The following is a 25,771-nucleotide window of genomic DNA, read 5'->3' as shown; positions in this document are numbered from 1 at the left end:
GGAGCTTATGCATTATTATCCAAGTTAAAATAAAACTTCTACATCTGAAAAATTCAAAATAAAAATAAGGAAAACCTTGTTGAAAAATAGAGGCCTCTTAACAAGTGGAAGTAAGGACTTTGTCCTCTTGTCCAGTGCCTAGAAAATAAAGAGCTCACAAAGGTTGGTGCTGACAGCATGTCTTATGAGAGGAAGTCAGGAAGATCCTCGTGCACCAAATGCAAAGCAAATAGGCATTTTAATTCAATCTGTCAAAATTAATTAGAAACAAGATTAAAAAAGCTCCTCACAATCAGATGAAGCATTAGCTTGTTAACATTAATTCCCATTCTGTTGTTGTGATAAACTGAGTCATAGCTATTTGCTTTGCAGCTGATCAACTGCTCTGCAGAAATTTTGAGTAGAAAGTATCTATCTGTAGTGACAAGCCATGGAGAGGGAGGCAAAGTCTTGCTGAAGCTTCTGCTGCAGGAACTCCCTCCCCATCCCAGAGAGCAGCACACCTTTCAGGGAAGGGGGATGGGAGAGGGTCCCCTGTGTATGTTCTGAGGAATTCCTGAGAAAGCCCTTGTGATGCATTTGCCTTGAGCTTCCAGGCTGATCAGATCCACAGCTTTTTGCTTACAGCTCTATTTCATAGCCAAACTCCCTGACCTGTTCCTGAGCGTGCGTGCAGGAGGCAGCAGCTCCAGCTTGGCACAGCTCTCAGTGCAGTTTCAGGTGCCAATTCCCTGGCACAGGGAGGCAGAGCTGCCTTGGGAGTGTTTGGGCTCATTTGTGTAGAGTGGGCCTGCCCCTGTGTGCATGGAATCATACCCCAAACGTGCTTCATGCCTTGTGTCAGGTTTATGTGAGCAGCTCAGCAGGGATGTCCCTGGACACCCACTGTGTGCACTCTCAGCACTGCTGCGTGCCCAGGCTCAGTGCAGTGAGCTTTGGCCAGGAGATGTCTACTGTCAACAGACCTAACATTAGGGAAATATTTTAAGCGTGCCGTTTCTGAAATAGGTAGCAGATTATGATTTTGTGCTGTACAGATGATAGATATGTTAGTAGAGGAAGACTGAGAAAAAGCAATCCAAGGCATAATGTTCATTTTGCAGTTGCACCATAATGGAAGCATCCATGTAGTTATGCTTAAAAAATAGGATCTAGCCCTGCTATGAGCAAAAACTATCACCATAAATACATGGCTGTTTTGTTAAATCTGCAGCAACAGAGCCTAAAGCAAAACCATAGAGAAGTAGGTATTTATTGCTATGTAAGAAGTTAAAGTAGCAATGTAATTTTCAGCTGTACTTTGTGTGCTTGGAAAAATTGGTTAATGTGCATAAAAGGAGCACAGTTGGCATTTTACCCCGTTAAGAATAAACCACAAGTCACCTGCATTATTAGCCACTAATCTCCTTAGGTTCCTAATCATATCCCTGGGCTGGGAAAAGACATATCAAAGTGGTGGATGCCTTAGTGTCCCTGTAATTTGGAAAGGGTTCTGAAGATATTTCATTTCTGCCTTATTTCCTAAAGTGACATGCTAAGTTAGTTGTCCTTGTACCATTCCTAACTCATTGAGACAGCAGTGAATTCAGCCAAAAACCCCCTCATGCTGCCAGGTGAGTTACTGGCCATTTTTTTACATAATAGCCTAGGTGTTAAAGCACTGATCTGTGAAGGGAAAGATCAGGATTTTTGCTTCTTCTTAGCCCAAGAGGGTTTGAAATCACTGTTTCTATTTCCTAAAAATATCCTAGCAGGCCTGATAGAGATCAGCCTGTGTTGAGGCTATGCTTTCTCTCTTCAATCCTGCTGCTGAGGTTGTACTGTTGTGTGAGTGAGAATGAAAGCTAGGGAGATGACAGTAGAAAAATATTATATTGAATGTGGACCGTATATGGATGTAAATGTGTTATATTTTAATATTATTCTTTCATTATATTTAAAAATCTAAGATATTATTGAATTGACAATCAAAGATAACTAAATGTAACAATGTTTTTATATTGCCTCTTAAATTTGTATGGCAACTTATGGAACAATCTGATCCAGAGTGGTTTCATCTGCATTTTCATGGATCACTAACAAACAGCATTTTCTGCATCACACAAAGTGTAAGTCTCCAGTTTAGCTGGGAGGATCAAGTTCTAGTGACCAATCACAATCTTAATGCACTCCTGCTCCCACTGATACTTGCCATGATACAAAATATCAATAGCAATTTAACTGTGTCATAGCAGCCTGTATGTATGTATTTTTTACTACTGAGTTTTAACTAAATGGGAATGAACCTCATATGCAGTCATTTGTGCAGCAAGTGTAACCATCTTTTATGCATTTGAAACTTTTGGATGCCTGCAGTACATGAAAAGCACTCTATGGATACTTGCATTATTGCATATTTCATTATAATGTAACTCTGTATTAGATATTCTGTTTATGCAGAATCCAAAAATAGTTCATGCTGTGTAGCAATGCAAATTTCAGTGAATAATCCACAAAGAATTTCAAAGCCTTAACCATTTGTGACATGCACTATTCTGTATCTTTAATGAGGACCCAGCCTTTGAACAAATTATACTGGTCTTTTTATGAGTAAAAATAATTTCTGTGCTTCCCCATTAAAGAACAGTCTATCGCTTTTTATCTTAATGGTATCAGAAATATTAGGGGTTATTGTTACTGCTCAAAATTCCTCAAACTGGTTTTAGATCAGTAGTAGAAGTGTAAATCAGGTTTCTGCCCTTGAGGGCTGTGCCCCCTTCCCACCTGACAGCTGCTCACCAGAGAGGGGCACAGCATCAGCGTGGCCAAGGCTGTGCAGGACAGTGAGGAAAAATCCACTCTCCTCACACTTCACCTCAAGGAACCCAACTTAAACCAAGGTAGAATGAAGGGAATTTCCCACAGATGTGAGTAGGGATGCATTTTTTCACCTGGAGTATCTGAGGCCACTGAAGGCAGAGGTGTGCACTGCCAGCTCCCCTGCACTGTGTGAGCCCAGGCTGCAGGGCTGTGCCACTGATGCTCTGCTGCTGGGACACAGCTGAGCAGGGACCACCGGTCCTCAGTGGGACAAGCAGCAAAATGAAACAAGAGGGGAACTTCCTCTTGAACTATTTAGGAGATGTTGCAAAGCTGGGGCTTTCTACTGGTTAAAATAGATAACACTGAGCAGAAATTTGCCTGCTAAGGATATAATAAATAACAATTTACAGAATCAGTTCAAAAAAGCACCAGCTTGCTTTTAGCAAATTGAATAAAACATTTCTTATAAGCTCCTAATGAACAAATAGCAAAGCACTCCAAGTCCATCAGCACTAGAATTTTTTTAAAATTTGAATGAGATTTTACTATTCATAGCACAACTGTGTTCAATACATAATTACATGGAAGAACAAAATAAAAAACATCTGTAGAATTGCCTGTGTAAATAAGACATTCTTTGCAATATTTAAAAGTAAATATTTAAGAGATTAGCACAACTGTGTTCAATACATAATTACATGGAAGAACAAAATAAAAAAAAATCTGTAGAATTGCCTGCGTAAATAAGACATTCTTTGCAATATTTTAAAGTAAATATTTAAGAGACTAAAACTTTCTTTGGGAATATTAGCACAAGTTAAAAATTTTGAAGAAAATAATTAGATCAAAATGCTTATTTCCTTCCTTCATGCATTTAAGCATTCATTTCAAGAAGCTTGTATTATAGTGTAAGATGTAAGACAGCCTTTATATTGGGACTTCTACATCCTGTGACAAAAGTTAAAGTGAGCTAGTCAGATGTGAAGGTCTGCTGCAATACCTCATGCTAACTTGCAGTCAGCCCTGTATCAGTGTGTTCGTTCCTCTGATCTGTCCTTTCCACCTTTCCTTGGCATCCCCTTGAGAAGAGCTGAATTAAGAACTGGTACTAAGATTGGTTGATTCACAGTCTGTCTGAATGCAGGATGATGTTCATGTTCCAGTGAATCATGTGCCTATTTCAATATCAGAAATAGAAAATGGCTCTTGAGTTTCTGTGCTGCCAGAAATTGCTTCATTTTGAATTGCTGATTTCCAGAGTGTTCTTAAAATTAGAGGCAAAAAAAAGTTTTTTCCTCTCACATTTGCGCATTTGCCTCATCCTTATAGGTGCTGCTGTGTTAGGGTGCTAAAGTAGTTTATTAAACTTGAAACTATCATAGCCAACACAAACTAAGGGGACCAATGGTGCTTTTTTTAGAGCAACCACCTAAAATGGGGAGGATGCCAATAATACAAACCAATCTTCCAACTAAAAATTTTATGGAGGGTCTGATTAAAACCTACTTGAAGGCACTGGAACATATCATTGACTTTACAAGGAGTTTGCATCCAGATATTAACTTTCTGTAAAAGAGTTCAATTCCACAATATTTTCTGATGGAAGAGCATTAACGTGCTCTTTTAATGTGCCATTCCTGCTTGATAAAATTAATCATCCTGATTCCTTTAGTCTCCCAGCTTTTACCGGAATACCACTGTAATTTAACATTAATAACAGCCCCTTACTAGGAAGTATTACCAATTTCTTGCCTAGGTGAGGTTATAATTAGCAGTATCTTGCTGTGACAATTGCTGCTGTGAAAGAAGTGCCATTTATAGATGGTATTACAGATGCAGCATTTGCTGCATATCCAGGCATTCCAATATACATTTAATGTCTGGAAACACAACAGTGGAAGACACACATGCAGAAAAACACTTTAAAACACTTTAGATGTACTGCAAAGTAACTTTTTGCATATACAGAGGTGTAAATGAAATAATAAGAGACTTGAAAGAGAATTTTAAGTTATGCTTGATTAAATCTGTGCTATAAGCTTCCGGTACTCTGATATCATACTTGGGTCTCTTGGGTGCTATTAAGTATTGTCAGTCAACAAACTATAATTTCATGCTTGAGTGGACTAATACAAGCTAGGCTTCTGCTTCTTTGTACAGTCAGACTTCAGTTTGCTGTAATAATAAAGTGAGAAGGGGAGGGAAATAAAGAATTGTCACCCAGAATGATAATACTTATCAGTAAAATCAGATACTATGATGGTTTAAACTATAATTTGTTCAGGTCAATAAACTGTGAGTCCATTTACTTCACTAAGCTTTAGATCAACCCCTTCAAGTTTTGTATTTTCATTTTACACGTACTGTAACAGGCAGCTATGCAGGTAGAAGCTGCAGAAATGGAAGGTGTTTTTTGTTTGGGGTTTTTGGAGTGGTTTTGTACTGGAAAGACTAAAGTGTGTTTCCTCTATGAACAATTTTATTTTTAAATTATAAAACCCCATATGGGATTGATGTTTGTGATTTCTATCTATTGCAGGTTCTAATCATTTCAATATATTACATGAAAGAAAGTGATATAGTTGCATAAAGAGCCAAGTACTTATATTGGGCCACCTAGAATCTGTGAGAAGTCTCTGTATTCAGCTGAGGTCCTTCTTATCATAAATTCAGAGAACAGCACACACAAAAGGTATAATATGTCATGTGAGCCAGGATGTTAAATAAAAAAGCTGGTAATTCTAAGCAATTGTCAACAGTAAGCTCTAGGTTAGGTTCTGCCTTTGATGCTGTGCAAAACTTGTATAAAAATCAATGAGCATTTGATGCAAAGAACAGAAAACCTGGTGCAGCATCTCTGATAGATGACAACAAGGATTTGGTAACAGTTCCAGGATAGCATTCCCTGCTCCTCAGGCTGCAACAACAATGACATATTCTCCTGCACTTGTCCCACCCCTGCACTGCTTAACCATTATTTGAACATTGATTTTTTAAAAAATCCCATAAAGTTTCTCCCATGTGACTATTTCTTCCTTTAGGCAAAAGCAATGCATAGTACTTTGAAGACTTTAAAGAAATCAAGAAGTTTGATATAATGGCTTTGTTACCAGTGAAGTAACACCTTTGGCAAGAAAAAGTCCTATTCCAGAATGACTTAGTGTTTGTATTATTTTATGTAATTTTAAGAGGTATGATTAGACTATGAAAAAGGATTTTTCTGATAGTTTCCCCTTCTCTGTTCCTGTTCTCCCTAATTTAATGTTTTTGTTTTAAACATGTAAACAGGCCCTTCTGCAATGTACTGAATCTTAGTGTCAGGATAAAAGATCTGAATAGTAAAAATTAAATTCCTTTTGATTGTATTTTGTGGAAACAAAATACCTGAAGCTCCCTTATTCCAGGATTGTGATGAGGAAAGGGTAGGCTTAAAGATTTGCATTTTTTGGTAAAAATGTCAAGAAATTATAATGAATAATTATGTGTGTCTCCATGCAATATAACTGTGAGAAGGACCATATGTCAAATATTGTAAAAAACCCAAAGATTTTTCATTTAATACTTGTATTTAATTTTGCATTCATACTTGTTATTTAAGTCATGCTTAGTAATTTTTCAGTGTAAAAAAAGTACCTGGACATGAATGAGACTTTCAAAGAATTGACATGAATGAAACTTTAGAAATGAAAAGGATTTTACTTGCTTATTCAGTGTGGAATTGCTTCAGAATTATTTATCTAGGTTTCTTTCTGTGAACGGAGGACAAACTGAGGTCACTTATTATTCTGGTTAATTATTAGCCATGTTTATTTATTAGGTTAATTTGCAGAGTTTCAACAATCCTGTGTCCTTGAAAATGTCAGGAAATAGCACCAAATCAGCTATACTGATTATCTGTGCTGCAGAAAGAACAATGAGCTTTTCTAGATCATGTTCTTGAAAATATGATAAAATCCCTTCTGGGACCCTTCCAGTGCTGTTTAAGTTTGCACTGTTTGAGGAAGCCTTCTGATACACTCAGCTGCTTTTGTCATGCTCATGTTATGAGATCCACTCTAACTCATTTACTGTGGTTTGTGCTTTCCTCTCAGCTTTATGAACTGCTTTTAACAGCTGCAAAGCTGATTCTTGGGCTCTCCTGGCATTTCTGTGCTATGCTGGCTGCCTTTCCTGCCAGCCCATTCTGCAGCAGTGCTTCTGTGGTACCTGGCTTGGCTTGAGCTGTTATCTAATGCTGCTTTGGTTCATGACTGGCCTGAACTGTCTCTCAGATAAGATTCTTTTCTGTTTGAAAACTGTGCAGCAGAATGAGTTTCTGGGCCAAAACTAGGGTGCTATGTGCAATTTTGTTGTTTTCACTGAAGTGCTACCAGAAGAATAAATCAGAATATTGGTAATTAACAAACTTTTAGTTCTCCAGTAGGTAAAAGAAAACAGCATGCATGTGGATGCTTTCAGGCTCTTCCTTGCCTTTTCCTTCCAAAGATGTCTGTCTCTGATATGAAGGTGACAAACCAGACCAGAAGGAAAATTCAGCTGAAAAGACCTCAAAATGCTGAGTTTGTCTTTGATTGTCAGTTCACCCTGGAATGCACTTTTGCTTTTAGTAGGCTTTCCATTTTCTCCTGGGCACAGAATAGTACTTATCTTGCTCAATAGTCAGCCATTATGTCTGTTTTATCCACATACAAAGCACAGGAGGACTAAAATGATAGGTGCCCTGATAAGGAGGATAAACTTTTGAAGTCTACGAATAATGCAATTCCTTTTGGCTGATGGATTTCAGCCAAGTGCAAACAACATAAACAGCTCTTTTTTTTTCTTTTTTTTTTTTAACCAAACTGAAAGGCATGGATTTCGATGGACAACTGCAGTTTAAGCAGAAACACTTTAAGGAGTTACTTTATGGAGAATTGTCTCACTCTGTCCCAGACATCTGCTTCTATTCAGTGTACCTTAGTGTTAGTAACTCAGATTGAAAAGAAATCTGTATAGAAGGAGAAAGCTCTCCTCCCTCTGCTTTCCAGGTGTCAATGTGTGTGAACCACTCAAAAAGCAGAGTTTTGTGCAAAGCTGGACACAACTGCATTGTTCTTTGGTAGCTTGAGCAGTACCAGGGCTGCAGTAGGCTGTCATTGCAATGCTCCTGGAAGCCACCCCAGCCAGCTGACAACAATCACAGTCCCTCTCCTGCCTCCCTCTGGCTCCTCACTTATGCCAAAGACAGGAGCCTTGGTGCTCTGCTCTTAGTCTTGGGAGGCCACACCACGGGCAGTGCCATCCTCATCCCTTTGCCACAAAAACAGGATTACACTTTGCCCTCAGTAGGACCAAAACCTGTCTTGCAATTTAACACAAAGTATTTAAAGAAACTTACTGTGCATTTGATGTTTTTGTCCCTCTTCCTTCCCTTCTTTCTTTCTTCTATTTAATCTTGCATAATTTTTCCTGTTATGTAGTAACTATTTTGTTCTCAATGCAAGTTTCAGGTACTGTCAAAGTACCTGTCCCACAACACAATGTGGGCTGTTTCTTATGAAGATGGTGAACATTTCTGTCCAGAAATATCTTAGTGTGTGCATTGCACTCTCTTTTTCTCATCTTCAATTTCCATTATTTTTGCATTGTTTTTGTGTAGCAATCCCAAGTTGCTCCTTCTCTTTTCACTATAGAGCGTGAGAAGTTCGGTGAAAATTGTAGTTATCTTCCTGATAGATGCCAGCAAGAGCAAGAATGTCTCCACATAAGGAAGCAAGAATTATATGGATTCTGGGAAAGAATGAATCCTTAGTTGATGAAGAGCCTTGTATAAAATTATATGAACCCAGAAGTGAGTGCCGAGTTTAGTCTAGAGCAGCTGGAAAACCAGGTGAAGGTTGGTTGCAAGATGCTTTTATTGCACTAATTTCCTTTCATTTTTAGAATTGTAACTGGAATTCTGGGCTCTGTAGAGGAGGAATTCCAGCTCTAGTCAGGTACACACTGTCTTAGGACTTGGCAGGCAAAAGGAGGATATTAGCCTAGAGTAAGCAAGTAGAGAGGCTGGGACTGAGCTGAATTAAAAGCAAATTGTTCTTAGCTGGGAGCAAAGTTAGAACTTTTTTGGGGATGCTGTGGAATGGGAAAATTTTGCTCACAGTTTGCCTGAGCACTGCCCATATACACACAGACTCTTGCCCTTTCAGGCAATTTCCACCTACTCATTCATTAGCTAAACTTGCCTACATCTGTTATGAAAAACCACAACACTTTAAAGATGTATATGTCATGCTGGATTGTAAATCTGTGGTGTCTATTTCTACTGATAAATTCTTTAAGCCTTTATTTGTTCTGCTGCTTTCTCACTAGCCTTCAGTAGGATATTATGGTTTCAAATGGAGTAATGCACTGTAGGCTGTAAAAACAAAGCTTGACTCACTGGAAGTTACCCCTTGTCATATGCAACTATTTCATTTTATATTTTTCTTGTTTAAATTATTGAGATGGAAATCCAAGAGGATAACTCTACTAAAATGATCTATTCATTTTTATTATTTCAATATTACAATTTCTTAGCCTAGATTTTAGAGAACAATATATTCTTCCTAGGTGCCAGTACCTGATTCAAAATCTTATGCTGAAAGAGTACAATCCTCATTGAATCCATTTGGCTCTGGATCAGGCTCCTGATGTTTCTTTCAGAATGAAAATAAAATGTGATTCTCAAACAGAATTGCAGGGATTTTTTGCATAGTTCTACCCCAGCGTGGCGTGTTGCCATTGCCTAAGATCACTGAACTAATTGGAAATCATTCATAACGACAGCAAGGAACAGCACAACTTTTTGATTTCCTTAGTGATATTTCCTCCCTCTTGCTTTCCTCCTGTGAAATAAATATAGGTATAAGAGATGTTATTGCCAGAAGAGTGGGTAGATTTGTGCTAATGCCTAAGAGCAAATGTCAAACTATAGAAATGTCACAGTCTTGTATGCTTTCGAAGTACACGAACAGATATGTAGGCACACAGTTTGTGGTGATTGGGATGGGCTGGCCCAGCTCATCCCCAGTGGCACAGCTGTGAGCAGCAGGTGAGCAGCACTGACAGCAATGAGCCATGGAGTGCCCAGGGCACTGACCAACCACCAAAGGGAGCAGAGGGCACACAGGGGCAGGGCATCAGCAGGAGGGGATAAAAGGCTGGGACAAAGAACAAGAAGGGCAGATCCTTGCAGCCTTCTGAAGTGACCTGATGTTCCTCTGTATGGGCAGGCACCTGAAGCCTTCTGATTAGGTATGGTGCTACTGTGTATGGGAGAACGCTTAAAGCCTTCTGAAATTGTATGATAATACTCTGTGTATCGTGGCTGTCTCAGCTGTGACACAGGTTATTAGTTTGCTGTATCTTTTCTTTGAAAACTTTATCATAATCCTCTCTGCAATCTTGTACTGGGGACAAGTACTATGCTACATGGCAATTTCTTCTAAATCTAGCAACGTGGCTTTATAATAATAGGTAGGGAAGGGCAAAAGAAAGTTTGGGTGAATAATTTTGCTTTCCTTGAAAAGAATGTCTTTCAGAAATAGTCTTACCAAAGAAAAGCTTAGAGTTGTGAGTCACAGCATTAGTGGGTTGAACTATCATTTCATGCAGGAATATGGGCATACACTTTCAGGATTAGTGAAATGTAGATGTATTATTTGTAATAAATATATATTTTGGGGTAATGGCACAGCTATAATCATTGAACATCTGAATTCTAAGGAAAGATTATTGCTTAACTGGTAGTAAGACTGACACAAATAAATGTGTTGTTTAAAAAAGTCTATTTTTTAAAATAATTTAAAATCTTTTCTTGAAATGCAAAGGACATAGAAACCAGAATTTCTAGAATAAAGCATCAGGCCCCCATATTCCAGATCTCTACCATGATAATCTCTGAGAATTGGTGCTTCTGGTGCCTTCTACAGACTTTTCATTTTGCACGTACTGCTGTCTGACTTTTTCACACTGATTTATCTTTCCCTCTTCTGCCTCTGTCCCTTGTTTTCTATCTCTGCCCTTGTTCTCTTTCATGTCTTTAATTCATGCTTCTCTCCTGCTCCTGCCTTCCACACTTTTTGCTTGCTCTTTTTTATTTTTTTTATCTTCAGAGGAAAAATTCCCCCTTCCCCTCACCCTGTTCATCTGTTCCTTCTGACTTAGTTTCTAGGATATATCACCACCACAGGCTATTCCTTCTGAAAAAGGGGTGGTTAAAGCCAGTCGTGTTGGTACTCAACATTAACATTTAAACATACTTTCTCACTTCATATAACATTTACCTACTATTTCTATGTATTCTTGAAGAACTATCCAAGGGAAAAATTTTAATGCTAAGTGCTTTTTGGCCTTTAAAACTGCTTGAGTAGATCAATTAAGGAAAAAAACATTTGTTTCTAACCAAAAAGATGTTTTTCCATCAAAAGTCTCTTTGAAGGATAACTTCAGTTGAACTCTCCAAGGAAGCTGTATTCCCAAAGAATTACATTTTATCAGCTGAAATATTTCACTCTGGTTTGCTGCAGCTGGTATCAGGACAAACACACATGCAGCCTGAACATTAATTTCTGCTCAGCAGTGCAGGGTGACTGACCAATAGATGTGCTGTTGGATAATGGAGACAGCATTGGCAGGGCTTTGCCTGCTCAGCTCCTCAGCCAGGATGCATGGAAATCAGCAGGTGGGCTTCCCTTTTATTCACTGTGTGTCTCTGCTAAAGGCTTGGGGGGGATTGTTGCTGTGGGATCTCACTGGCAGCTGTGCAAAGCCTGTGCAGAGTCAGTTTAAAATGACAATAAATCAGAATGGTAGTGTTTACAGTTTTTGCACAGGCATCAGTGTCAGACTGTATGTTCTGCCTTGGCTTAGGGAGGATGTTCTTTCATCACTTAAAATATTTTCTTGAAATGCAAAAGACATGGAAACCAGACTTCCTGGAGCAAAGCATCAGACACCCATATTCAAGGTCTGTACTACACATGCCTCAGCAGGAATGTGAATGAAAGCACAAAGGCTCACGAATCCAGGGGTTAGGAAGCATGAGCTTCAGGAAAGGTCTGGGAGTTTTTTATAATGGATGCCTCTTTCTCTGTTTTATTAGAGGTGTGTCTTATTTTTTCCTTAGGCAGCTACTGCTTTCTGAGTATAGGGTCAGGCAGCAGGCATCTTGCTGCTTCTGGCTCCAACCTCCTGGTTCTCCAAACACAGAATCTACACCCTATCTAAATAATGACTGGATTAGTTTTATCCAGGAATTTAAGAAGGTTAATTAATTTAAATGAATTGTCTATATGCTACTGTAGCTCAGAGCTCCTTAACTTGTTCCCTCTCCCCATAGCCTCAGTCATGGCTGGACTTTCTGCTGCCTTGGACTTGCAAAATTTCTCCTTAATAACATGTTAAAATAGATTACATTTTCATTTTGGTTTTTAAAAGTAAAATAGTTTTTGATTCTTAAATATTTTAAGGCAAATATTAGTGCAACTCTCATTAATGGTTTATAACAGAAAAGGATACTTGTGGTCAAAGCCATACCATATTCTGAACAGCCATGCACTCTCAGCTTTGGTTGTGTTTTTATCCAAGTTAGGTGCACTCTGCAAAATAAACAAATGAGTGAAGTGAGAAGCATTTTTATAAAACAAAACATGGAGTTCTGATATTAAGAATACCTGTCAGACCAAATTACAATTAAATGCACTTTTTTTCTTTAATTTAAAAAGCTTTTTTGTTGCACAAATGTCATCCCTGTGAATCAGTTCAGGAGAAAATTGGCTCATACAGCACATTTCTCATTGCTGCACTCATTGCAAGAATGTAGCATTTACTGTTATGAATGATTTCATTTTTTTAAAGCAGTTGAGAAGTGCTATACTCTGAGATCAATAAAATGATCTTTTGATTTAATTGCCGTTGTGGGAATACATCAGTTTACTCCTACAAGATCAGAGGCTGTTTGTGTATATCTAACAAAATGCCTTTCCCAAAGGGATTGAGATGTTCTAATAACTAGGAAAGTCCTTTCTATACTTCTTTCCAAGGGGAGGGGAACATGAGTTGAATTAACAAGGCTCAAAATACCCTTTCCACTCTGCAAGCTAATTCTGTAACCTGCTGCACAGGTCGAGAGGTGGACTATCCTTTACCTCAGGGTCCTAATTTGGAATAATAAATTAGAAACAGTTATCTGTACAAAGACAGCCAGTTTGGTCATACTCTAGCTATCACATCAGTACTAGTGGAAGAATTACTATCACGATGAATGTATGGGATGGCCAGTTCTCTGAGGATATTCAGCTGTTGTCTTGGTTTTGTTTTGTGGCAAGTTAGATTAGTTTAAATGAGAATATTTTTCTTTATGCACTTTTAAACCAATGGATCTGTTAATTTTCATGTTTTAATCTATTATATTAGAATACCTTATAATAGACTAATATACATGTAAATTGGTGATGATAATGTCAATGGTCTGACCCTCAAAAGTGTAAGGTCTAGTTCCCAGGCAACCTGTTCATGGGAGCTTTGGAACAATGGGAACATTGATGTCATTGAGTTTTGAGTAAAGTTAGACAGAATCCAAGCTGTAGCTGTTATGATTTTGCTAATGTGGCCACACTGAACATGCAAATGCACCAAATAGGACAACTATTATTTTTGGGATCTGTTTCCTTGTTACCTGATTGAGTATTTTAGCAACTGTTCCCAGTAACTGGGGAAGCTGTGGGGGGAGGGGGGAGAAAGGGTACTAATCCCTGACCAAGCAGCAGAACACTCTTCCAAGCTCTAAACATCTAAAAGTGCATTTTGGCAAGATAAAGATTGGGAAAATGGTTGAGACATTTAAGCAGCAAGTGTGATTGTAGGCAAAATCTGTGTTAGGTCAGAACAACAAGAACACTGAATAAAGGAAAGGGTTAAGACTTGAGCTCACAGGGGTAGAGGTGAGGAAGAGAAGGACAGACATGGAAATAAACATATTGTGGAGAGGGCAACTCGTGTGTGGAGCAGAGGACAGCTTGTTAAAAGCACAGTGAGCTCTGTAAATGGCCTGTGTCCTGTGTTTGAATTGTAATGGTGTTGTTGGTTAATTCCTCTTTCCAAGCTCATTGTACCTCTAGCTTCCTCTTAAGGAAAAAGGTTTCCTCATTCAGGAAAATGATTTGTTGAAAGCAGTGGACAAAGAAATCTACACAAGGGTATAATCCCCCAGGGATTTTCTGGTCCTGACCTGCGCCTTCTTTTATTTCTGGTTTGACATGTTGCACCTTCCTCCTTTTGTCTGTGAAATCTGTGTTGTGTTATCTGCTCTTGCAGTAGTGGGAATCTGGGTGGTTATCTGGAGTGCAGCCCCTGCAGACACCGTGCAAGGGAGGACAGGAGATGTTGGTGGGAATGTTTCAGGGGTCTCACAGGTCCTTGGATCCTATTTTGGATCCTCTGATTTTAAAGAGTAACTTTTCACTTTCCCTACAGTTCAGAGAGGTAAAAGTATTTCTCTCTGGGGAAGGAAAATGCCAAAGTTTTTCACATCTCTTCTTCCATATGGGAATTGCCCATATGGAGATTGCTCTCATTAGTCCTTGCAATAAATTCACCGACCAGCTGGCAGATGAAACTGATGAGAACAGTGTAACTAAATTCCTTACTATACTTACAAAGATGTGGGGACAGTTAAATAAACTATGCAGATTAGCTTAACAGAGATGATATTGATAAGCATTTTGCATGCTATTATTTTTTTTCCTGAGATCAATAGCATATCTAAAACATTTTTTTCTGAAGCTGTTGTAGAAAATATATTCTTACCCTCTCTCAACTGAAGTTAACATAGCAGACTTTGAGATACATAAGCCACCTGAATGAAATATGCTATTGACTGTCTTTTTAAATGGGAATTTAGTTAAATAGCTCACTGCCATAAAGCTTTTGCCTTTTTAAAATAGACTAACTTTGTGACTATGCTTAGTGATTATGTGTCCTGGCATTATGTTTTGCAGAGTTAGCTTTTGCTGTTTATACACTGCTTGTACATGATATGCAGCCAAGTGGTTTGTTTTTACATGCTATTTTCTATGCAATAATATATATTATTTTAGTATGTATTTTGTAATTTCTTTCTGAACTAGGTTATGACAGTCCATCAATAAGTAAATGGGTATGAATATGAGGGTACTTCCTTTTGTTTGTGCTCATGCTGTGATAATGATTTAATGATAAATTTAAGGGTGGCAAGACAGAATCTAAACTGAGATATGCTTTTGATGGCTCGTGGTATGGTGAAGTGCAGATGTTAATTATATATGAAGAGGCTCTACACCTTTTCTAGGGAAGGAGTTCTGGGTTCCAGTCTTACAATTTGAACTGGAATTTGCTGCCAGCTGACTGCCAAAATTATTGGTTCAGGTAGCCCAAAATAGAACATAATCAGATGTTTAGAAATAACTGTGTACATAGATTTATTGAAGAAATCAAATCTCTTCACAGAAAATTGAATTTTTGGGAGACAAAGGACAGAAAGAAGGGAGAAAAAGATGAGGAGGTAAGGAAGGAAAAGGGTTTTGCAGTCATATAACTGCTATTGCATCTGACATAGTACCCATGAGGTGGAAGGCCTTTAAGGATTATTCTGCCCCTAAAGAAACCCTCTAGGTATGGTTGCAGACATGGATTGAGAGGCTCCCACAGCAAGGTACCCATGTGCTGGTACTTAGAGTGGTGACAGAGCAGCTAAATTCAAATCTCAGCAGCAGGCCTTGTAGCTTTCCCATTCTGGCTGAGTGCTCTGAGTGAGAAGGGAGAAGCCTAGAGGTTTCTTTTCCATTAATTTTTGCTCTCTTTTTAAGCATCTGTTCTTGAAGATATTTCATTCTTATTTCTGGAACAATCTCCCCTGAAGCTTCAATTAACAGCACTGAGAGTGGGCATGTGGTTTAAAGTTCATCTGGGCAAGAGCTTTCACTGGCAGTGGGAGGTACCAGCACCTGACCTGTTATTTGTGCAGGGATAGATGGGCAGGAAAATCAACTGCTTCCACTGTGAAAACACAGTAACATAGGATAAAAATAAGTAATGAAAGGTAAATGAAATAAAAACATTGCTTTGGAAATAAAGGAAAAGAAAACAGAAACACAGGGGAAGAAGAGGAATGAGGGAGATGAGAGGAAAGAGAAAATTAGAAGAAACAACCTGACTTGAGTAACTATGATAGGTACTGAGTTAAAATAGTGAGTGCTACAGAGAATGCAGTAAAGGTTTGAATTATTAAAGCATTGAGATGTCAAATATAAAAAAAAAGTCAGATAAATGAAAATAAAATACCATGGGAGGAGGGAAGAATAATCAGAACAGCAAAAACATTTTCCAAGGTATAATATAATACAATAAAGAATGCTGAACTGGACATGACAGGGCATGAAAAGTGTTATATTTATTTACACCTTCTGTGTTGTATTGCTCAGTTTTGTCAGAAGGGATAGGTGTTAATTCACAGAGCACAGCTGGGACACTGGATGTGTTACAGTTGTAAATAAACATTATTATTTTCATTTTCAGTAAAAGAATGAGAAAATTAGATGCCTAGCAGCCTCTGAAGAAATCAGGTTTTTGCAGAACATGCATTCAGTCAATTTTATGCTGCATTCTGCATTCCCTGATCTTTGATAATTCATGAGTGCTGAAAAGCAGAAAATTTCTGTAATTCTGTATCTCTGTACTCCACTAAAGAATAGACTGTGGTTCTGTGTCCTGCTCTGGTTCAGAATTTGGGCAGAGGCATTGCAGAATTCCTACCAAGATGCTTAGGAAAGTGAATTTAGCATGAGTCTCCTGATACTCAGAATAAAACAGTGCCTTGCCATGGTGCAATGAAGGAATATGCTAAACCTTTATGAACAGTGATTGTGCTGTAAAAGATGTGGTCAGTGTAAGTAATATTAGTTTTCCTTCTTTTAAAAGAAATATTAGGATAATTAGGCATCTGAATTCTACTTCTTACAATGAAAATTGAGATTCACCTTATGTGCCTTCAGAAATGTGTCAATATGTAAATGTTAGGAATATTCAGTTCATAAGATATATTAAAGTTTTGCCTAATGGCATCTCTGATATATTTTGAAATGAAAAAAGTATCTTATATCTTCCTCAGCTTATTTTCTACATTTATGTTATTGTTGGATGATTTAAATTTCAGTTCCAGTTGTGTTGTCTGAAAGGGTGCATGGGATGGTATCACCAGCATTAGGCACTTGTTGGCTTTTTGCTTTGGCACCTTGTCAGTTGAACTGTGGCTGTTCCTCAGTCCCCCTGCTGTTCCACCCACTGTGCTGAGCCACAGGTCATGGCTCTGTGCATTGATCATACAGATTCCTCCTGCTGCTGCAGGCAGTGCTGCAACTGAAACTGCCCCATATATATATATATGTATATGTAACAAAAAAATGGAAAGGCACAGATGAACAGCTGCAGCTTGTTCAGGAGCCCCCTTTCACAATGTACTCAGGCTTCCATGTGAAAAATAACTGAAAAATATTTTCATACACCTGACCTACTAGAGCTGAACATGATGCATTCTCCTCTTTAATTCTGAGGGATTAAACGATGTTCTGAGATGTCTCATTTCCACAGATGCAGTCATGATCTGCCAAACATTGAGCACTTGTAAATTCAGCATGTATGTCCAAAAGCCTGACATACCTGGCTCGCGGCTCTAGCTTTCAGATCTTCATCTGGATCTACGCCAACTCTGTAAAAAAACCAAAAACCAAACCTGAGGACATATGGTAATGATCTGGTGTATATTAGACAGCTTTGAGTGTAAAAATGTTTCTTGTGTCACTCATTTCCTACTAGGTGAGAAATGAGGAGAAGAGCTGGGAAAACGTTAGAATCACTTTTTAAATTAAGGAAGTTCTGAAGTTTTTAGAAAACTTAAGTTTCCATGTAACTGCCACTCCTAACACCTGAGACTAGATCTTTATCCTGGCTCTGATCCATCTCTGGGGAGACAATCAAGCTGTTACCCTGTGCTAGGAAATGCTTAATTGCTGTCAGAAGAGCAGGGCTGAGGTGCTGCAGTAGGAAGTGGAGGATGGGATTGCAGAACTCCTGTGTGTCTTGACTGCTGCATTATGGATCTCTTGAAGCACTTGGAAAAGGCTTTACTTGGCACACCAGGTACAGGGAAGCAACCCAGAAGGGAGAGGAGGCTGCAGGGAGTGATGTACAAGATGGTAATAACCTGGGTGGCACTTTCCCATCCCATATGGATGGGAAAAAAATAAAATTGGCTGTTTAAAGGGGTGCGGTTTAAAGGAAGAATTGACATATTTGGTTAGGGCTGATACTCAGAGCTGAGGAGAAATGCAATTGAAAAATTTTTTAAGTTGAACAACAGAGGCTTGTACTGATGAAAGATACAAAGTATGGAAAGCAGTGAGGGATGATAAAAAATACACCTTACTATCTCCCAAATCTGAAGTCCACAGCTAAGGTGGCCAACAGCCCCCACATGCCTCGCAAGCTCCCACATGTAGCAGGTCCACCAAGACGAACCAGAATTTACTGATGCAAAGAAAATGTAGTCTTTCACTAGGTATGAATTTATGGTCACTATACTGGTTTTCTGATAGTGTTAATTTTTGAGTATAGTTTTGCTTTTGGTAATAACACATCACATTATGTTTTAAAATAATATTTAATATTAACAATTGCATACCACAATATTCTCTCCTGTGAATGTTATGCATACACTCTTATTGAACTGGAGACAATGACAGGAACTATATGCAAAGTAGATGCTTTTTATATGTAAATACTGAATGGACAAAAAAAAAAAGACATTTCTTTCTATCATAACTCTAGAACTTCAACAAACCTGAGTCCTTCAGGCATAAATATTTCTGTCTTTTTATTAAAAATAACCATCCTCGTGGTGACTCAACAAAGAGAATGAGTAGCAGATTATCTTTCTTTTATTTTCTTTCTTTTTTTTTTTTTTTTTTTTTTTTTTTTTTTTTTTTTTTGTTGTTCTCTTGGCCCTTAAATTGCAAGGAAAAGCTTCTGATGACACTAACCCTATTCATTAGTTTGGAATAAAGGAAGTAAGGTATTTCCATTTCATTAAAATGGAAACATTTACATATGAAAAGGAAAAGAATCATTACCCAGAGGTTTAACCATCTCTCTGACAGTGGGTTTATCATTGCCATGTGCAGAACAGAAGTGTCCAGGCCTTATCTGTGCTCAGCCCTGTAAAACAGGGCAGGGTGAGACAGCCCTGCCCTGCACAGGCTGCAGGGTAAGGACAGTGGCTGCACTGAAGGTGCAGCAGTGGCACAAATGTGAGCGCTGTGCTCCCAAATTCACCACCCAGGTCAGAATCAGAAAGCCATTCTGTTTCCTGAGCACAGGCCCTGTTTATTAGACTGTGCTGATTCATTAGATGTGTGCACCAGCACCTGGCCAAGATAAACCCACCAGCAGCACATCAGCTGGAGACTGCAGAGTTCTGGAAGTAAAACAATCCAACATATTTGCATGTGACAGATGCAGCTGAAAGGCAGAGCTGCAGCACAGACTTCCCAGCACTCTTCTTAATGAGCTTAACTTGAGCTCAAAAAAGGTCACTTCTGGGACAGAAGTAATTTAGCCTTCATGCAGTTCTCACCTTACTGGAGCTGAGAAACCAGCACTTCTGGCTCACTGTGTGTGTTGGAGTTGTGATGTGTTGTTAGAGACTGAGCTAAGGCAACAGAAAATATTTCACCCAGGACTCAAAGGACTGTAATAGCAAATGGGCAAAGGGAGAGGCCATGGGGATGGTAGGACCAGAGTTTCTGGCTGTGATATTGATTCAGTAGCAGGGACATAAATAATATCTAATTCCACTGACGGCAGGAATTAACTGGTATTGTAAATCCAATTTTTTTCCTGAGTTCTGCAGAATTTGTGGTGTGCTGAAGCTTCTCTGCATCTATAATTTCTCATCCTTATAGCTACAGAGACAGCTAGACATTTTGCTTTGTTTATTCCGCAGACAACAGATTATTATAATACAGCACAAATGAAGATTATCACATGACATACTAGCATGACTATTACTTTTAAAGCTAGAAAAAAACAACAATTAATAAGGATTTCAACCCTAGGTTTTTCATGTATGAAAATGAAAAGAAGGCTTCTATGCCATATGAATTTACAGAGCCTGAGCTGACACTTTTTTTTGGTCTGTTTACCCTCATTTAAAATACATGGTCAGATGTAATTGCTGTTTTTCTCATGGAATAGTATCTCACTACTGGGAGTTAGTCTGGATACCACAATATTGCCAAGTGATTTAAAATCCTGTGGGAAAAGAACCAAGTTATTCTTTGCATTATATGGGAGATTTCTTTAATGCATTAAAATAGCAATATGCTTCTTTAATTTTATGATGTATGAACTATGTAAACTCAGTGCAGTCAGTTCTGAAATTGTGGCTAATTATTTTACATCCAACCATAGGCTTTGGAGCCTAATATCATGCCCCTAGGATTGCAAATCATGGTCTTCTAGAATTAGCTCTGATACACTTGACATGAAGTAGAATTTAATATTTCGAAATATTGAAAAAACAAAATATACCAAATTATATGAGACAGTCAAGATGACTGAAATTAATCATAGATATGCACTTCGAGTTTACAACCTTGAATTCTTCAAAAGGCCTGCTAGATCTAATGCTATTGCCAGTAGAATTTGCAAGATTAAAATATGTATGAGCTACTGTAACTGCCTCTAAGAAATATCCTGATAATAGTTGTACAAACATCTTTCCCCTTTTAATATTCTCAGGTTTCCATTCCTGTGAGAAGATCTAATGGATGCTCAGAAAAATATTTTATTAGTGCTTTTTCTCTTTTCTTGCTATCAACTTTTGTCTCTATCCTCCTGTAGTCTTTTACTTCCTGCAGCCTCTCTTCTGTCCTTCTGTCCCACTTTCCCTGGCTGCTCTCTGTTCCTTGTTTGTCTTCTAAATATTGTATGCATTTATTTCTGCCTGTTTCTGCATCTTATTCTATACATTAAACATTAGGATGATTTCTCTTCCATGAAGACAAATTCAAAGACTTAATCAGTTCTACATTGCAGTGAAGTTTACTTTATGTATTTGGATAGGTTTTAGTAATACCTCAGGCCCAAATGCCCTAGATGGGGAGGAAATCAAATCTCTGACAACTTCTCTGTATTGTCCTTTTCAGGATTTTTGTGTGGGGGATTGGGGTGTGGTTAGGGTTAGGGTTTTTTGTTTTTAAGTAAGTACATGATCAAAACCTGGATTCAGCAAATGCTTCCAGTTGCTCTGCTCAAAATGTGGAAGGAAAGCTTTTGACTTCAGCCAGTCTCTAGCAAGTAGACCTAAGAATTGCTGGGAGCTGTACATTAATCTGCACAAGTACCCCTTGCAGTGGATGGGATTTAAATCCCTGTGTGCTATCAAGTGCATCATTTTTTTAGCAAGAGTCAGAATGAGTTTTGTAATAAGAGAACGAATTTGTCATTGAATACAAAGCAGTTGATAACATTATGTGGTCTGTGGGTTGAAAAGAAAATGGATGGGAAGATAAATCCCAAATTGCCAGGGGAATCAGCAGTAAGAAATACACACCCAATCCCTAGGAATACTGAGTAGTAAATCACTATTCAGGCATTGCAAACTTTTAGTTCCCTCACATCACCACAAAATCAACAGTGTAGGATAAAATCTCTGCTTTCTACAGTGAAGTCACACAAAACCCTGTACAGACTCATGTCTTCATGAGGATCTAGGCACTTAGAGCAGAACTGTTGGTGTCTATACTTACAAGTGTGATTCTCAGCCCTCCCTCACTTTAAGTGCTGGGAAATCTAGAAATAGAGACGTTTCTCTGAAATCTGAATTCTAATTACAGAAATTGTCCTTCTGGGCCTGCTTAGGCTTTCTGTACTGGCACAGCAGGGCCTGGTTAATGCAAGTTAAATCTTGTTTGCAGTCCTACCTAGTCTGGTTTGCAACTCCCATGGACTCACATGGCTTAGGTGTGCCCCAGCTGAGAGCTGGGACTGCTTTTACTTGGAACCTAGTCCTGAGAGCATGTAATTAATTCTGTCTAGTTGAAGCCCCTAGAAAAATTGTTTATATCTGTATTATTTAATGCAGCTAATGGTTTAATGAACAAAAGATCAAGCCTGGGAAAGAGAAATATCTCCTATTGCAAGTAGCAATCATGCCCTGATCTAAGTATATGATAGTAAACGTCTACCTGATGGAACAGGACATCACTGAGCTGTCACATAAGGGTCAGGATCAGCCAAGTGTCCTCTGTATCCTTTTCTACACCAGTGGGGCAACAAAGGCAGTAGAAGGTGTGAAAATCTGGCATCCCTGTCCATTTCTGGCCTTGTACTATGAAATGGGGATAACACTTGCTTCACCCTATTGCTTCTGTGTTTTGTGTATTTAGCTTGTAAGTACACATCCTTTATTATGTTTGTACAAAATCTAGTGCAGCTGTGTTTTTGTTAGAGCTCCAAGAGTGTTGCTGTAAGTTAATTAATAACAATATTGGCTTCTTGGCTTGTCAAAGGTTTCACTGGAAGAAACTTTGTCAGTGCAATGGCCTCAGCCTTCCACTTGCGGTCTCACTAACTAAACCAGTCCTGAAGCCTCAGCTTACATTTCAAAAGCTACACATCCCAGGAAGGGTTTTTTGAGTAAGTGATTTAGAACCTAATTTTCCAAGATGGCCATTAAACAGCATTTGCAACAGGAGTCTTGAATATTTTTGCACGAATAAATCTCAAGCTTGTAGCTATCCATCATCAGCATATTGCATTCAGTACAGAATTATTAACTGTAAAGAATAGAAACATGAGCAAAATCCAAAAAAAGGTTGTTTCATGATCTCTAATAAATCATTGTAATTGAAATTAAAAAACCTTCAGGATAAATAATGATTGCTCAGGACATTTTTCTTGTCCATGTGGCAGTAGGTGTGATGTATTCCTAACAAACTGATACCTAAAATCTGCTTTTGCTTCTAGATTGCTCTATTGCTGCTACATGTTGCCTTTTCTATGGATTGATGCTGTCAAGAACATCTGGTTTTGAATGACTAGCACACTATTTCATTGACAAATCCATGAGGAACTGTGGCATAAGTATAGATCTTCAAAGTTCAGCTCAAGCTGATTTGGTTAATCAATTAAAACACTTCAGTGTAAGTTTAAGGTAAGAGTAATCACTAGCATCTCACAGCAGAAAGAACAAATCAGTTTAATTTCATGCTGAGGAGGCTAAAAGAAATTAGCAGGTAAATGATGCTTCCTAAATGGTTATGACAGCTGTTTGTCATGCAGCTAATGCTTTCTATATGCAACATATTGAAATGGAATGAAAAGTATAATTTTAAACTTGTTGAATCATATAAGAGGTAAAAGTGATATAGTTTGACTTTTGAACTTGGAATTTCATAAATTTCAAAACTGGTAAGATAATTTTAAAAAAAAGCTAAACATTCCTTCTGTGGTCAAAGTCTAGGCACCATTTTTGGTGGGCATATGGAGAACTATTTGGTTGCAGAATTGATAGTTAAATTAATGCATCTGTATAAATGGTGTCCAAATAAAAGTGGAGTGAAATGCAGGAAGATAATGGGTAAATGCAAACAGAAGATAAGGCTGAAGAAAGAACTGTAGTGCTTTATAAGACATCCACAAGTTATAGTTTCTAGATGTGACCTTAATCAAAAAGATTTTGAAATTGAGAGTAATGTCACTGCATAAAATTTTACCACTTTCTTAGAGCTGTGCAGCTGTGTGAAGAAAATGCTGGAGTTTAAAAACAGATGATGGCTGGCATTTACGTTATGAACTTATTTGCAGAGCAGCCAGAATGATGAACTGAATCTGTAGATAGCTGGTGCCTGATCCTCCATTCTGATAATCCTATTTTAACCTAATATTGGGGCAGGGGCACTAAAATGTATGGCCACTCCGGAGTCACAAAGTACATCTACATGGCAGAATGTAATGTCAGATGTTTTGCAGTCATGGGAGCAGGGCACTCCAGTGCAGCATCCTGAGCAGCAGTGATTTACACCCCTACAGTGTTTTTGGCACATGTGGTAGATTATCAACGTTATTGTGCTGTGTGAATATCCCTGTAGAGGAATCAGGCCTCTTGCTTGAAAATACGAAGCTAAGTTGAGTCAAATTAACATAATTTAGCTTCTGTAGAATTTTTAGAAATCATCATTTGTAGTAGTATCAATGCACATGAATAGAATTGGAAAAAAATCAGCATGAAAGTTGGCAGCAACTAAAAGAACATAAACTTCTGGTGACAATGTCAGAACTGGGATGAGTTTTCAGGTTCAAGGAAGGATTATTATAATAGATTCTATGACAGAATAAAAGGTGTTATTGTTTGTTATGACACTCAGGCTTGTTACATCAAAGATCATCAAATCTAGATGGATGGAAAGTGAGTTATACATTTATGCCCACAGACATAATAATTACACAGATTATACTGAATTCCCTGTCAAATTGGAAAAATAGCAGCTACTGACTGTCCAGACCCACTCTGGTCCAGCACCATGCTACTCACAGCACAAGGCTGCAGGTCAGCTCAGCACTTCTTTATCTTCAGGCAGTGGCTGAAGGGGGTTCCTGTTTCAAGTGTGATACTGAAAGATGCAGGGCTTTACAAGTTTAACATCCTTGTGTCCATATGTATGTGTGTCTTTAGGGACCCAAACTCACAGTTGTTTCCTGCCTCTGATACAAAGTGAATGCGTGGGAAATTTGATTTCTCTGCTTTCTCTAGAACTGTTCGATCTCACAAGAATTGTACAATTAAATATGTTCAGTAAGTGGTTCACAGAAAACTAGTGAAACCCATAGACCCTTGGCAGCAATGTTAAATATCCTCTTGGGACACAAGCTGATCAACAGTATTTTGCTTTTTTTACTTCCCTCTTCCTTCCCCCTGCCACCCCCCACATATTTTGATTTTGGTTTACCTATTTATATATGCTTATATCATATGTTGTTCCTGAACATTTCATTGCACTTGGTAGGTGATCCAGCTATCACCTTCTACTTTGGTGTGTATAGCTTGCTTTGATGTGTAACAACTCACTTGCGTGTCTTATTTTTCTACTTCAGCCTTAGGAAGAAGAAAAATCCATCAAAAAATTATATTTTTAGTAATCCACTTTAGATTAATAAACTTTCTATTCTAAAAGTATGTGGAAAACACCACCATTTCCCCCTCTTTTTTTAGATCCTTATTTGGAAAACACATCTCAGATGCAATTGTTTTCCTAGGAGCCTGGCAATGTTCAGATCCCTCTGGCGGTTTGGCAAATCCTTTTTCTGTTCCCCCCTCCTCAGTAAGGACTGGTCTGTGTGTCATGTGCTCGTATGTGAGTCATTCCACTCTCCCTGCACCAAAAGAGCAGGGTTTTGTTTTAATCTGTTCTTACCCTAAGATGCCCCCACTGGTTTTTGAGCAGGCTCTGGGTTGCAGTGAGGGGAGGTTTCCCCAGGGCTGGGCACAGCTCTCACAGCTCCCAGTCAAGCAATGTCCCCGGTGTCACTGACTTCCCAGGGAGCACAGTCACACCAGCACTCTGTCTTTCCTAAGACAGTTTCCCTGATACTTTTGCCACCTTCTCAGCCTGTCTGAGTTATACTGGTGTGTGGTGGTCATTTTAACTTTCCACTTATGATTGTGCTGGCATCACTCATCAGCCTGGGTTTCATTAGCATTACCTGGGCTGGCACTCACTGCCATTGCTGTCATTTACTCACTGAAAGAAAGAGATCATTTTATGTACCTCATTTATTTAAAACCTGAGATCTGTAGAACAAGGCAAGCACTTTACTGCCTGCTTTTCAAGCATTTAGATTCTGTCTACAATCTCCC

At 38.5% G+C, this 25,771-nt stretch overlaps 1 protein-coding gene across 5 annotated transcripts in view; it reads right to left on the bottom strand.

The window, feature by feature from the left end:
* SLC9A9 (solute carrier family 9 member A9) overlaps nucleotides 1-25,771 on the bottom strand; it is a 178,908-nt gene that overhangs the window by 28,466 nt on the left and 124,671 nt on the right. For 3 of the 5 annotated variants that reach the window (XM_039722233.1, XM_039722236.1, XM_039722232.1), the window contains 2 exons: nucleotides 17,515-17,563; nucleotides 12,340-12,419 (listed from right to left, as the gene is read on the bottom strand). In XM_039722233.1, coding sequence (XP_039578167.1) covers nucleotides 12,340-12,419; nucleotides 17,515-17,563 — 129 coding nt within the window. Of the gene's footprint in view, nucleotides 1-11,105; nucleotides 11,184-12,339; nucleotides 12,420-17,514; nucleotides 17,564-25,771 lie in introns of all 5 variants that reach the window. The other 2 variants (XM_039722234.1, XM_039722235.1) reach the window with 2 other exon arrangements.

This window comes from Passer montanus, unplaced genomic scaffold (assembly GCF_014805655.1).
Source record: "Passer montanus isolate IOZ18808 unplaced genomic scaffold, ASM1480565v1 scaffold48, whole genome shotgun sequence".
In the NCBI taxonomy this organism is placed as follows: Eukaryota; Metazoa; Chordata; class Aves; order Passeriformes; family Passeridae; genus Passer; species Passer montanus.
Note: the sequence above shows the minus strand (reverse complement) of the source record. Positions and strands in the feature narration are given on the sequence as shown.